Source organism: Plasmodium vivax, chromosome 14 (genome assembly GCF_000002415.2).
Source record: "Plasmodium vivax chromosome 14, whole genome shotgun sequence".
Classification (NCBI taxonomy): domain Eukaryota; phylum Apicomplexa; class Aconoidasida; order Haemosporida; family Plasmodiidae; genus Plasmodium; species Plasmodium vivax.
The window spans coordinates 2,241,357-2,256,519 of NC_009919.1; the positions used below are offsets into that span (position 1 = coordinate 2,241,357).

Sequence of the window (15,163 nt, forward strand, 5' to 3'; positions counted from 1 at the left end):
GCACCCAGGAATTTCTCCTCCCCAGCGGGGGGTCGGGGCGAGCTTTCCGTGGCGCCGTAAGAAGTACCTTCTCGTGAAGCGCTTCTGCGCGGGGGGAGCTTTGCAAACGGCACAGGGGTGCAGGGTGCACCATGTAGGGGTGCCCATGTAGGGATGTGGGCACCCATGGAGGAAGCCCCCGATGAGGTAGCCCCCACCGAGGCACACTCACCACACTCACCGTGCGTAGCTCGTGCCCCCCTGCGCGCAGTCAATTATTTCCGCGCGAGAGGAGCAAACTGCAGAGGTCATTCCCAGTGAGGCTTTTCCATCGTAGCTTTACGTGCGCGGCTTTCCCATCGTAGCTTTACGTGCGAAGCTTTTCCCTTGTAGCTTTACGTGCGAAGCTTTTCCCATCGCAGCTTTATCTGCGCGGCTTTCCCATCGTAGCTTTATCTGCGCGGCTTTCCCATCGTAGCTTTATCTGCGCGGCTTTCCCATCGCAGCTTTATCTGCGCGGCTTCCCCATCGTAGCTTTATCTGCGCGGCTTCCCCATCGTAGCTTCCCTGCTCGCCTCCTTTCGCGAGGCCTGCAACATTCTGTAAGCGAAGTGGCCCACCCAGCGCATCCCACCAGTTTCTTTTTTGTGGTCGCGTGCGTTTGGAAGTTTTTGGCATCACTCCGCACGCTGCACATTTTCCCTTTCATAGCGCTTCCCCCGCAGCAGCACACACGCTGTGACTGGGCGCGCGTAGTTTTTTCGCACGTCGGGTGGAGGTCGCGGAGGGGAAGCGGTGAAACGGCGGTGAAGCGACGCCCGTAGGCGCGAGTTGCCCCCTGCCCAGTTGTGTTGAATAGCGTATAACCGCATCGCTTCGCTGCCACTTCGCCGCCGCTCCGCTTCGCTGCCGCACAATGCTGGAGGCGCCGGGCGGCGGGGAGAAGAAGGGGGAGGGGCAGTCGATTTCCAAGTACCTGAGGAGCCTCTACGGAAATGGCGTGGCGAACAAGAAGGAAGTGATGAAGCACCTGCGGAGGCGGCTGTACGACGACCCCAAAGTGGAAGACATATACAGGAAGCTGAAGGAGATACATGGGAACAGCGGCATCTGCACGGAGCAATGGAAGGAGGGGAGCTTCGCATTTAAGTGTTATAACTGTGAGGGGGACCCCACCTGTGCCGTTTGCGCAAAGTGCTTTTTCGGCTCAAACCATAAGAACCACGTGTATAGGCTAACGCACACAAGCGGAGGGTGCTGTGACTGTGGAGACACGTCCTGGAGCATAAAAGGAGCTTGTTTCGATCACCGCGGAATGGCAGAGCAGTGTCTAGTAGACAGGTGCATACTAAAGGAGGAGATAAAGAAGAGGGTAAAGGAGGACCTAGAAACGTTAGTGGGTTCTTTATTTAAAGAAATAATATTGAAGGATGGGTACTTCCTCTCTCTAGCGAATGCACAGTATATAGAATATGCATTGGAATTTTTTAAAGATTTAGGAATCACAAGTTACCTCTTCAGACAAATCATTTGCAACGTGTTGACAGGAGCGAAGGTAGATTACCTCATCAATTTGCATTATTCTTTTTACACAGCGGTGCAGAAAAATTTGTACTCTCTTTATCTCTCCCTCTTTGTTCACCCACATTTCAAGCAACGGTTTGCTTTCAAATTGGCAAAATATTACAGTCTAGTGGTGCGCGTATTAGATAATAAATCCTATAATGATAGTCATTTCTTAAATGGGCTGACTGTGCAGGTGCTAACCGTTCCGGAGATCGCCTACACCCTAGTGGTTAATAACTTTCTAAACGATTTAATAAAACTGATTGAAGATTTCTGTGTGTATAGCCCGACTACCAAGTGCGTTATGTTTAAGAATTTGCTCCGATCCGACATTGAGGTCATTATTCGCATCTGCGTAGATATGAAGTACCTCCTCTACCACAATGATGTGATTAAGACCATTCTTTTTAATAAGTACATTATTAGGAAGATCCTTCGTTTGCTCTCCCTGCTTCATCGCATGAACTCCCAAATGAGGTACACCAAGGCGCATATTATTTATGAGGACATGTCTAGCTCCTATGCCATAACCATAGAGAATTACCTCCTTAGGGTTTTCGAGCCGCTGGCCAATTTTTGCAAAAGGGAGGCCAATGCCAATTTTAGGAACCTCTTTTTGCTGTACCAGCTCACCATAGAGAGCATTTGCGCCCTGAACCTGTTCCCCTTCTCGGGGGACTCCGCCGCCGACCCGGCCGCCCCTCGCCCCAAGCGCAGAGCCCGGCGCGACCGCCCCTACTTCCGGGTGAAGAAGTGCGTCCTGTCGGCCGCCCAGCGTGAGGAAGCGGGGGAAGCGGCAATCGCGGTTGGCGCGGCGAACACGGTTGACGCGGTTGACGCGGATGCAACTGCCGGCATCACTGCCAATGTGGGCGGCTCGACTGCCGGTAGCACCACCAACGCGCGCGCGAAGCAGGACGCCCCGCGCAGGCGGCGCAAGCACCTGCGCTCGCTGCACTCGCCACTCGTCCGCTTCTTCATCATGATCCTCAATTTCGACGTGGTGAAGAAGTGCATCGACGACGTCTACTGGTACAAGCACATCTACGCGAGGAGGCCGCCGGGTAAAGGGGCCAAGTCGGCCGCCCCCCAGCGCACCCCGCCGAAAAGTGAAGCCGAGCGCACCCTCATCGTGCGGGCCTTCCTGAGGGACTTCTATTCCGTGGAGCGGACCCCCCCAGAAGTGACCGCCAAAAGGAGAGACATCCAAAAGAGGTACGAAGACGACGGGAACAAAATAAAAATGAGGCTCTTTCACAGGAAGCCATTCCTAAATGACCTGCAGGAGGTGAAAAATGAAGAAGCGAAGGCCTACCTCTCAGAGCTGAAGGAGCTCGAGGACAAGCACTTCAAGTGGGTCATCCAAACCATCGATTCGAAGGAGAAGGAAGAGGACAACCAGATAGTCTACCGAAAGAGCATTCTAGAAAAGAAGGCCAAAGGGAAGTGCAAAAATGACCTCATCGAAAAAAAAATAAAAAAAAAAGAAATACAATTTAATGAGTTTCTAGAAATCGACTTTAGGGAAAGCAGGCGGGACATCTACCTAAACCCACTGTATGTGGACCTCTACATGAGGGACGTGTTCGATTTTTTGAATCTCTTCAACTTGAAGCTGTTGAAATACGTCCTCTTTGTAAACGTCCACGTGCTAACCTTCGTTTATGAAATAAAATATGGGTACTGGGTTCGAAACGGACCCCAGATGACCTTCCAGGTGAACGAGTATGAGAGCTCCTTCTTCTTCCAGAGCGACTTGATAGGCATCCAGTTCGCCATGATCATGATGAATCTGCTACCCCTCTATGAAAACCAGACGGTTGAAGTGGACGGGGGTATCCTGCACTTGAAGAGGAAGCTCTTTTCCGAGCACATTGGGTTTAGCGGCCCTTCCAAGGATAGAACCGCTGCCGGAGAGGTGCTGCAGGGGATCACCCCTTCCAAGGATAGAAGCGTTTCCGGAGACGCGCTGCATGGGCTCACCTCGGGCACGGATAGCAGCTCCAGGGGGGAAGCGAAAGGGGAGGGCTCCCCCGCTGGAGAGCCGCTAATATGCGGCCAGGTAGAGGGAGTAAGCGGCGAGGGGGTAAGCGGTGAGGAGCAAAGCTTGATATATAGGAAGGGGCGGCACTATGGAACCCCCCCCGGAGAGCGCACCTACCGGAGGGAGAGCGACCTGACCAAGGTGGTTTGCAACAAGCAGAGAATCGACTACAGCGCGGTCTACACCTTCCTGGGCAGCTACGCGCGGGGGCGCGCCAGGGAGGAGTCCCCCCCAGTGAGGAAGGCGGCCGAGGGGATAAGCCCCTCTGTAAATCAGCGCATCAAACAGGAGTGGAACGACTATGTGAAGCTCTTCCTCCAGGAAAGAATCACCAACCCGTTTGTAATCCTGTATCAACTCATATTCAAAAGTTTCCGCTACAACTTGAAGGTGAAAAACGAGCAGGACATCTACATGGAGATGCAAATTCATCACCTGAAGGTGGTCCACAGCATTTTTGAAGACGTATACAGAGGAAGACTCAGCATAGACTCAAGAAAAATAAATCACGTGTTTCATTTCCAATTTTTCTATGACATTCTAGTGAGGCTATTCAACGAATTATACTACTTCGAATTCGGAAATATCCCCAGGAAGACCTCCCACCAGAAATACCAAAGGAGGGGGAAATACTACTTAAAGAAAATCCTCATTCAACTTTTGGCCTCCAAGGATTTCCAGTTTTTCCAGCTGGAGGATGAGCTCCCCAAACAGTTTAAACACCACCCCAGCTTCTACGAGCTCACGAACAAATATGGGTACACCACTCACATGCCGAGGAGCAACGTTAACCTCATCAAACTGAATAAGAACGCGTGGTTTCTTTATGATGCCTTTTGGCCCATTGCCAATTATAAAGACTTCCAATCGGCTAACGAGAAGTGCATCAAAGAGGAGACGGCCTCCTACATCGGCTGCTCCAGAGAGGAAGACCGCGAATACATGAACTTCTCCTTTGTGAAGGTGCAGAACTTGCTCTTCTACGCCATCAAGCGCAGTTGCCTCGTCCCCATGCTCCTCGCCGTCTTCCTGGTCAACGAGGAGTTCCAGCGCAGGGTGGAGGCAGGCGCAGCCGCTAGTGGGGGTGGCGGTCCCCATGGCGGCGTGGAGGGGGCAGCCCCGGCCGCCTCCCCGCAGCATAGCCAAACGGTAAACGAGGGAGCGGCGAACGAGGCGAATGAGGCAAATGAGGCGAACGAGGCGAATGAGGCAAATGTGGATAACGCCGCTAATTCCGCGAACGGGGAGTTCCCCTCCCAGGCCTTCGTGCTGAACGACGTCGATCTGTACAACCTGCTCAGCCAGGGGGGAGGCAACGCGGAGGAGGAGGAAGAAGTGGGAAATGAAGTGGAGAACGAAGTGGGAAACGAAGCGGGGGACGAAGTGGGAAACGAAGCGGGAAACGAACCGCAAAACGAACCGCAAAACGAACCGCAAAACGAACCGCAAAACGAACCGCAAAACGAACCGCAAAACGAACCGCAAAACGAACCGCAAAACGAACCGCAAAACGAACCGCAAAACGAACCGCAAAACGAACCTGTCAACGCCGGGGGCCCCGCCGCAACCCGCCGAAACAACAACACCTACATAATCGTAGACGATAACGGGGAGAACGAAACCCTCTTTGCGGAAATTTTGATCAGTCGGAATCTACACAATTCGATTAACATGGAAATCGTAAACGTGACTGATAGCCACGTAGGAGAGGGAGAGACCAACCGGAGCTACAGACAGCTGAATGCAGAGGGACTCTCCGAAATTATAAGTGACATTATAAGTGAAAATACCATCATCAACGACGTCATTGTAGAATCTATCTTAGAAAACAGATCCGGTCTGAGGTACCTCAACCAGGTGAGGGACCGAGGAGGCAGAAATGTCGACGATAGCATCTCCGTGGAGGATTACGCATCGAGTGAAGACCTAAACTTGGCTCCCATCGAATCGGTGGACCCCTCACGGGTTAACTTATCCAATAGGAGAGGAGGCGGAGCAGCAGGAGCAGGAGGAGCAGCAGGAGGAGCAGGAGGAGCAGCAGCAGCAGGAGGCGGTGCTGTTGACGGGCTGCCCGCTGCTCCTTCGTCCTTTCCGGCGACCCCATCCAACAGCAACTTGAACAGCAGCATAGACATCCTAATCAAACTCATCAAACTCATCAGCATCATCATGGATGCCGCCCACCCCTTCAAGTACCTCAACGGGTTTTACTTCTCGAACTGCGCGGCGTTTGGCGGGGATGGGGGCGCACAAGAGGGGGGCGACTCGGAGGGGAGCAGCTCTGTGGGGGAAAGCGACTCTGTGAAGGAAAGCAACCTTTTGGAAGAGAGCCATACCCCTCAGGGGGAACCCCCCGCGAGGAACCCCCATCCGTTGGAGGGGACCCACAAGGGAGCCAACCCAGGCGAGGAGAACTCCACTCTGGTGGACCCCACAGCGGAGGAGGAAGAAAGAGGCTCGCCACCTCTCGAAGGGGCAAAGCCGCATAGTGAGAAAAGCCCCATATTTGATGAAATCAATGTGCTGAAGAGGGAGCGAAGAGGAAAGCGCCGCACCGATGAAGGCACATCGGTGGGTGAGGTAGGAGGAGGTGCCCCTCCCCTAGGAACCAAACCTAAGACAAATCAAACGGAGCGGAAGAAGGAAGCGTACGCCCTGAACATAACCGCCGTGCACAACCTGATGAGGAGCATGAGCAATATTAACTCGAACGAGGACAAGTGCTTCCAGAAGGTAAGGAACACCATTCTTGCGAGGATGAAGGAGCTCCTCTCCGAGAGCTACGACTGCAAAAACGTGAGCAGCAGCAACCAGTTTATTGAAGTTGCCAAGAAGAGGCAGCAGGACCTCCTCCAAATGATGAAGGACCAGCAGCTCAAGTTCAGTCAGTTCCTGGAGGATGAGCTGGACTCCGACGAGGAGGTCCTCGGTGAGGCGGCGGGTGGAGCGGCAGGAGAGGTGGTAGGAGAGGGGGCAGACCCCGCCGCTCCTGCCGCCCCTGCCGCTTCATCCGCCCCCCCCCAGGAGGGGAAATGCGCGAGGAGAGACAAACAGGAAGAGGCGGAAGACGTTGCCCAGTGCGAAAACGAAAGGTCCAAGGAAAAAAACTGCATCTGTGTGCTCTGTAAGGAGGGGATGACCAGGAACAACCTGCTGGCCTACATCTGCTTTGCCTCCCATTCGAACCTCCTGAAGAAGATTATAAAAAAAAACAAAATCGCCTTCCCGTGTAAACACCCAGCCATATACACCTGTGGCCACTTCATCCATATGACGTGTCTGCACAACACAAAGATTTTAATGTGCAGGAGTTCCCAATCGCAGGCGTCCAACCCGACCAAATATGAGTTTACGTGCCCCCTCTGTCGGTCCATCGCCAACTGCTTCGTCGTTTACATCCCCAAGCGGTATGTGTCCCAGGGGGAGAGCTACAGGGTGTACGACTGCAGCGAGCGGGAGCTGCTTCTGGACCACTCGAACAGGAATCTGGCTGACTTGCTCAGGAGGAGGAGCGGGGCGGATGATCACCTTGGTGAAGCGGTGGGTGAAGCGGTTGGTGAAACGGTTGGTGAAGCGGTGGGTGAGCAGCTGCCTGACGAGCTGGATGACAAACCGGGTAACTTGCTGCCTGGCGAGCTGGGGGACGAAGCCCGAGTGGAAACCCCAAACCGAGCGGACACCACCCACCCAGCTCTGCTCAGCAGCACGGACGAGCACGAAGTGGATGACGATTCTGAGGCCGCGTCCGATCGATCCTTCACCTCCTCCACGTCGTCCAATGGAGCCCTCGACAGCGACATCCCAGAAGAATTCCATTTTAAGTACCTACGTAAGGGAAAGAAGAATGGCCCAAAGGATAGAGTGAAGTTCTTCCCGGAGGGGAAGAAAGAGTTCGTTCCGAACAGCTCCAGTCACAGCGTCTCGTATAACCTATACGATGAGCATAAAGTGGGCGACCTGTTTAACGTGCGTTTTAAAAGGTTGGTGAGTAGACGGGTTCTAAATGGGTTCTTGTCTTACGAGGCCTACGAGCTGAACAAGAAAATGATTTTGAGGGAGATCTACCTCAACGAGGGTGGCATGTACGACGAGCTGTACCACAAGGGGGAGGGTTCGCAGCGCTCCTCCTCGGGGGGGAGCCGCCCAAGTGAGGAGGTCACTCCAGTGGGGGAAGTCGCCCCAGAGGGAGAGGCCCCCCCACAGGGGAGGGGAAGCACCGAGCTGTACCTGCATAAAAACACGCTCAACTATGGGAACAAAGACTTCACCTTCGCCTACAAGAACTCCAATTACTTCTTCAATTACCGAAATGGGTTCCTAGCGTACTACGTGAGTGTACCCCTGAAATACATAAGGCAGGTGGAGTTCTGCATGGTGAGGGACAACCACTTGGCTCAGTCCTCTCCAGCAGAGAGCAAGCAATTTTACTTCACCGCACAGATTGAGAAGGCGATGGAGGGGAAGAAGACACTGGATGATGGAAATAGTGAAGAGGCAGATGTTAAGGAGGAATCCAGCACGAAGGAAAACGTGGAGGTTATTCTAAATTACCACCTAGATAGGACTCTCCTAGATTTTATAAAAAATAATTTGAAAAACGAAGGCTCCAACATTGATGAGGCCATTCAGAAGTACGAACTTCCGCCCAGCAATTTTAGCTGCTCATCGAATGGTCAGTTGAACCCCCCGGAGGAGGACATGCCGAGTGATGGCAGCGATCACCATGATCATCAGATGGAGAAGAGGCCAAAAATTGACTCGGAGCCGGCTACAAATTGGGATGGCAAGTCGGTGCAGGGTGCATTACCGGAGTATGTACCTTATGTCGGTGCACGAAGTGGTAAAATTGGCGACAATGGGGGGCAGCCCACCGGGGAGATTCCCTCCCCTGACGCGAATGTTTCTCCCAATGTGGATGAGGACCCCCCCAGGAATGTTGACCATCCGCTTAGTAAGGCAGCGGAACCTTTGCCAGAATCAACGGGGGATGGAACCGGCGCCGCGCCTGCGAAGGAGAGGACGAAGGAGAAGTGTCTGAAGAGGAGAAGCGGAAGTGGAAGTGGGAGCGGCAATGGGAGTGGAAGCGGTAATGGAAGCGGAAGCGGTAATGGAAGCGGAAGCGGTAATGGAAGCGGAAGCGGTAATGGAAGTGGCAGTGGCAACCCTGTCAGAAGCAGAAGCAGACGCAAACGTGGTGGCGACGCTGAAGAGGGGGAAAGGCGCAACCGCCCGCTCAGCCCCCCCCAATTTCAGTACAGATGTACCGCCAAGCATTTTAAGCGGCACAACACCTATAGGAGGCACCTAAACGTTGGAAGGAGCTGGGATGGAGTCCTAAGCACGAACAAGAGGTTCTACGCCCTGCACAAAGACACCCTACATGAGCAGAAGCTAGAGCCCCGGTTTGACCTGAAAGCGCTGAGGATGTCAATCATCCAGTTGGGACTCATCACGGAAACGTCCTGGAGGATCTTCCACCACAACAACGCAACGTTTTCCACGCTACAGAATCATTCTAGGCATTATAAGAACCTAATTGATTTTGAGTATAACCACAAGAATCAGGACCACTATGAAGACGTAGACATTGAAGAAGTGGGGGTGAAGGACGTCATGAGCCTGTACGAGACGGTGGAGCTTTACCCTGACTTCCTGCAAGAGTGGAAATGCGTCGAGTTTGTCAACAGGGAGGAGATTCGCCGGCTCAGGAGGGAGGATTTGTTTTTCGTCAACCGGGGGTACTACGCGCGGTGCAAGCGGGAACGCCGCAGGGAAGGCGGCGCGATCGATTTGGGAGGGGCATCAGTCGGAGTGGGGGCGTCAGTCGGGGCGGGGGCGTCGGCGGGCATCTCGTCAAATGTACTAGCCAGCGCGCTGCTAAACGGGGTGTCGAACGTAGTGGGGAGCGTCTCCCCCGGTGGGGTGCAGACCTGCGTGGGCCCAACGCAAGGGGAGAAGAAAAAAAAAAAAAAAAAAAGAAAATGCGACATTATGAATATCAAATTTTGGAGAAACATCAACACGGCGATTGACATGGATAAGCTGCATTGGATCCTCTACAACGAAATTTTGGTTCACCTGTTTTATAAAAATATTAACTACGTCTCGTGCAGCAACCTCATCGAAACGCTGGTGCGTAACCTCTTCCTGCACAATCACCAGATGAACATCATAAAGGAAAAAAAAATTGCCAACCTCTTCAACCTACAGCTGTGGAAAAACCTGTACAACGTCTCATTTGACTACGTGTATCCCTACCGATTTACCGATCATAATTACAAACGCTTTTTCAACAAAATAAAAAATGCACACCTGCTGAATAAGCTAGCCATGGTGCCCCTCTCGGTAGACGTTTTGCGACTGTTTATGCAGTTCTTCCTTAACCAGTTGCTCCAAACCCCCGCAGACATTCAGCACTTTATCTCCATTTCGCTCATCATTATTAGCTTCCAAGTTATGAATGAAGTGTTCATAAGAGAAATTTCAAAGTCCTACGTCAGGTACATTTTTTCATCATTTTCACCTGAACAGGTCAGGCAAAACTTTGAAAATATATCGAAATATATTTGTGCCAATTTGGAGGAAGGAACTTACCCCGTGAGGGGAGAGAGCAGCACTTGTAGGGATAGAAGCGAGGCCAACTGGGGCCACGAAAATCACCATGTCAACCCTCCCCCATCCATCAAACGGAACGATGAAGAGGGTGACAACACGCAAAAGTTTGATGACGAGGGGAAGATACAGTACCAGATGTTTCACACGTTCATATTTGATCACTTCGTTGGGAGGGGCGCTTCAAAAGCAACAGAGGAAGAAAATCCTCCCCAGAAAGGGGACCCTCCAAATGACCCCTCACATGGTGAGAACAACTCCTCTAGTAGTGCCTCCACCAGGGGAAAGGAACCTCCTCGCCGGGACAGGGCCAAATGGATGAACCACCTAAATGCGATGGAGCTCTTCCAAAGTGTAAAGAAATTGTCTTACCATTTTAACCAAGCGGAGATAAAACTGCTGAGAAGTTGCATCCAGCAGAGTGACATCCTTATGGATTACGAAGCAGAGAGGGATCATCACTTCACACATGAAAGAAGTTGCACCCATGGGAAGGAAGAGAAAGCCGAAAAATCGCCTGAACAGGCAAGGCGAAAAATAAGGCACACATGGGGGGGAGGAAGGCAAAAAAAAGATAACCATTCCGGTGGGTTGGAAACAACGGAGCAGGATGAAACGAACAGGAAAAAAAAAAAAAAACTGTTCATTTTGCACGAAACGATGAAGAAGCTAGTGCAACTGAACGAATTTAAGAAGAAAACAAAAAAAATTATGCTCCTCTTGTGTGAAGTGAACGACGAGTATATGAAGCACGTCTACTGTAATGGCTACCTACCCATAAATATATTTTTAAGCACGAATTTTAGCAGGTACGCCAACTTTTTCAATGACTACTACCCTTTTCTCTACAACAGAAGGGGGAACTCCCAGTGGGGGTCTTTCCACGTGCTGTATGCGAATAGATTGCCCCGCGCGAGGGAGAGCAAGAAGGGGCCCCTCGTGAAGAACAAACCGGTGATGAAGAGGGATTATAACTATCTAACGAGTAGCAGCAGCGGTTGTGGAAGTGGCGGGGCGAAGGAGGCGGGCGTGGGCTCAGTGGAGAATGCGCCGGGGAAACACAAATGTAAGGGCCACCTATCATGCCAAAGCAGCTACAAAAGGGACATCTTCGACGAACAGGAGATGCCACCCAAATCGGTAGGAAGCGAAACTCGCAGTGCAGTGGATCGAAGCGCACCGCTGAGCAGCTCCAGAGAGGACCTCTCAACAACGGCCAAGCTAAAGGCGACGCGCCCCAGCGACGATGATGAGGAGACCCATGTGCCAAACGAATTGAACCTCTTTAAGTACAAACTGTATAACATATCTAGCGAAGAAATCAGCGACCTTTACCTAACGAACGACTCTCAAGAGAGCTCCTTCTTCCCCACCATGAAGAATCACGACTATGAATTTAGACACGTAAATTTGGTGAGTCAACTTAGATGTAAATTTGAAGAGGTCCCCTACGTGAATCACTTGTTTTACATGTACCACGTCTATCAGAACCTTTTCACTTTGAAGGTAATTAAGAATATCCATGACGTAAGGGAGAGAGAAATTGACATTTTCTCGGAGAAGTTCCTCCTGGCTAGAGTAGGTGACGACATTGCAGATGGGGTGCCACCAGAAGTGAACTTTTCAGATGCAAGCTTCGACAGCAATGAGTCCATTCACTACTCCGAAAGAGAGTTCCCAAGTGAGAAGTGCCACAAGTGTGATGAGGAAGACAGGTACGATGAAGGTGGAGTGACTGGGGGGGGAGACGCCATGACCTCCTCTCTTGCTGTCCTCAACGACATCCTTGACGTTGGCGAGCTAATCAAAGACATGAAGAAAAGTAAAAGGCGAAGGAGGAAGATCAAGCAGAACAAATACGCAGATGACCTGTTTGTTAATTTCTTTAACAAAGCGATGAAGATGGGGAAGGGAGGCGCCAAAGGTCAAGAGGCCGATGGGAAGAAGGGGCCTCCACCTCCAGGCGCGGGAAGGAAGTCGTCGGGCGGCACCTCCCACTCGTCCGCCATTGGTGCTGCCCACTCCTCTGCCATTGGTGCCGCTAACTCGTCCGCCATTGGTACCGCCAACTCCCCTGCGGTAGGGACCGCCCTACAGGGGGGCAGCAAATCTGCGTCACAACTGGGAAGTGGCCGAGAAGACGGGGGTGACAACCCTCCTGCCGACGTGTTCGTGGACCCCCACGATATGAAATGGGTGGACATCTCTCAAGGGGTGCAGCGGGGCCAAGGGGGCGTCACTCAGAACGGGGCAAGCGTGCCGAGCGACGGAAGCGAGGGCTGCGGAGGGGATCACTCCGCCTACCGCCCCCCCGGCGAGCCGTCCGCGGGCGCCGCGCACTCGGACTCCTCCAGCAGTGCCGGCAACGCTGACCAGGCCAATCACGCTGACCACGCCAGCGCTGCTAACACCGCTACACCCAACTGCGGGAGCTCCGACTCCTCCTTCAACAGCCAGGGCAGCCTCGACTTCCGCGCCCTGCAAGACGAAAACGACTCCAGCAGCGACCTGGACAGCACGCTCTTCAGGCGAAGGATACACGAGAAGAACAACCCCCCGGACTCCTTCGTAGACTTCATGACGAGGAAGAAATACGCTAGCATGAGGAATAAATTGAAGAATTGCAAAATGGATTTCTACAAGTATAAGGGGGTGAATAAGATCCAGAGGTACCACATGCTGTTGAAGGCCAACGGATTGAACAAGACCTTTTTCTATAACGTTAGGAAGATTTACAGCTATGTATATAACCTCTACGACTTCGTGCCGCTGTACTTGGTGCAAAACGTTCTGCTGCATTTCCTCGGGGGGCAACAGGAGGTGAGGAGGTTCTACCATGTGGACCATTCCTGTGGGGGGGCAGCTCCCCAGGAGGAGGGGGAATACCAGTTTAGCAAGTTCTCCCAGTCCTTCTTCAAGACGAAGAAGTGGAGGAGGATGTATGCCAAGCATAGGGACCGCATCAATGGTTACTTCCCGCACGCGGGGGGGGCAGACCCGGGTCAAGCGAGGGCCGACTGCCGGGGGGGAGGCAGGTCGGGCAGGAGGAGCCCCGCAGGGGGGGGGAAGTCAGCCCATTTGGATTCCACGCAGGGGGAAGCACCCGGCGAGGTCCCCAACGGCACGTCGTACGAAGTTAACAAGAAAATGAAAACGCAGCACAGTGGTAGCGGCGTGGGGAGCGACCCGAGTGACCCGAGGAGTGACCCGAGGGGTGACTGTCAAAGTGGAACCCGGAGCGGCTTCCGAAGCGGCATGCGAAGCGGCTGGCGAAATGGCCTGCGAAACGGTGGGGGAAGCGCCTCACCGGGTGACCGCCTCCCCGGCGGCGCCCACCTGCTGAGCGTGAAGAAGCTCTTCTACATATTTTACCATTACCTGAAGAGCAACCATTTCCTGGACGGCAAGAACCCATGCAGCAAGATTTACAGGAGGTTCCTAAAGAACTACATCAAATCAGCTAACGTGTATCTCCACTTCGTGGCCTACATGCTGTTCGCTATATACGAGTGTAACTCTCTGGCGAAGAAATACCTCGACTACATCCACCTGCACAGCGACTTAGGGAGATACAGCATTTTTCTACTCATGCTGAATGTGCACCCTCAGTTCGACCAGATATACACGTACCAAACCCTGCAGCTGGTTTTCCACCCCTATTTCTACCAGATGTACCAGATGTATAAGTACCTAAAAATAGATGCAGAACCCGTTTTGCCTCACCATTTTTATGAGAGCCTAGACAGGTTCATTTCTTCCAGTTCGCTGTTTCAACCGAGTCAGAATTACTTCACAATGATTAAGAGGTACTTCAAGAGCAAGTGCGTTAACTGTAGCAAGTCCCCCATGGTCATCCTCATTTGTTTGTTCTGCGGGTCTACCATATGTCTGCAAGAAAGCGACAATGTGCGCGTCCCGCTCTCCGAGTCCATTGGCAAGTGCGGCTACCACACCACCATTTGCGGCGGCGACCAGGCCCTCTACCTGTGCCTCAACGTTTCATCGGTAAGGGGGAGCGGCGGAGCGGCGGAGCGGCAAAGCGAAGCGGAGCCGCCAACCGAACGGCCAACCGAACCGTCACTTGACTCCTTTCACGTGACTCCTTTCACGTGACCCCCTTCACTTGACCCCCTTCACTTGACCCCCTTCACTTGACCCACTTCTCTTTCCCCACGCAGGTCCTCTTCGCGAGCGAGCACCGCTTCGGCCTCGTCAGCGGCCCCTACGTGGACAAGAACGGAGACGTCGACCCGCGACTGAAGCGCGGCAAGAACCTCTATCTCTCTCCCCACAAGATGAGCCGAATATACGAAATCATTGTCAGCTCGGCAGTGGGTAATAAGCAGCACCAGGAGGAGGTGTCCTTCCGCGTGGTTCTCTGCGGGGCCGCGCGTGCGTGGGTTCTGCACCTTAAACGCGTAGTTTGCCGCTTCCCCATTTTGCGTCACTACATTATGCGGCATGTTTCCCCCCCCTGTGCAGACGTCGAGATTTACAAGCAAACGCAGAAGTCGGATTAGGAGTCATGAGCAGCTTCCACCCCCGCAAATGGGCCTGTGGGAGGAGGACCCCCCCTAAGTGTTCCCTCATTTCGCGCCTTAATTTAGAAACCCCCCCATTGAGGGGTTTCTGTGCACCCCTTGTTAGCCACATTTTTTTTTCTCCTTTTTCACCACGTCGAACTTTTTAAACGTTCTTATTTTGAGCCCTTTAAATGGGGGTTTCTCCCCTGGTGCGTCACCGATGGGTGCCACGTAAAGGTGCGCGTGGTGTGAGGCGGCTTTCACGAGGTGGAGCAATATCTTTTAGGCCCCCCCCTGTTGGGGCGAATGGCGGGTGTGCCCAGCGGCATAGGTGTTTTTTTTTTTTTTTTTTTTCTTTTCTTCGTAAAAGAGCGCTAACGAGCTTCTCCCTGCCAAATGAGCGGCAACCGTAAAACTCTTTTGTAACGCTTCGCCCGCG

The 15,163-nt window shown here is 52.8% G+C and overlaps 1 protein-coding gene across 1 annotated transcript, besides 14 other annotated features; it reads left to right on the forward strand.

Moving 5' to 3' along the window:
• Positions 1 to 527: 527 nt before the first annotated feature.
• Positions 528 to 559: a microsatellite.
• A 336-nt stretch (positions 560 to 895) lies between these two features.
• On the forward strand, positions 896 to 14,786 carry PVX_100635 (hypothetical protein, conserved; the record flags this gene model as incomplete). Its single annotated transcript, XM_001613823.1, has 3 exons — positions 896 to 14,206; positions 14,380 to 14,536; positions 14,684 to 14,786. The coding sequence occupies 3 exons, from the start codon at positions 896 to 898 to the stop codon at positions 14,719 to 14,721; spliced, it is 13,506 nt and encodes a 4,501-aa protein (XP_001613873.1). The 3' UTR covers positions 14,722 to 14,786.
• Positions 1,500 to 1,558: a microsatellite.
• Positions 2,405 to 2,425: a microsatellite.
• Positions 3,108 to 3,136: a microsatellite.
• Positions 4,264 to 4,287: a microsatellite.
• Positions 4,311 to 4,340: a microsatellite.
• Positions 4,954 to 5,129: a microsatellite.
• Positions 5,398 to 5,423: a microsatellite.
• Positions 5,470 to 5,504: a microsatellite.
• Positions 5,585 to 5,637: a microsatellite.
• Positions 9,546 to 9,572: a microsatellite.
• Positions 12,493 to 12,531: a microsatellite.
• Positions 14,280 to 14,369: a microsatellite.
• A 273-nt stretch (positions 14,787 to 15,059) lies between the features above and the next one.
• Positions 15,060 to 15,087: a microsatellite.
• Positions 15,088 to 15,163: the final 76 nt, after the last annotated feature.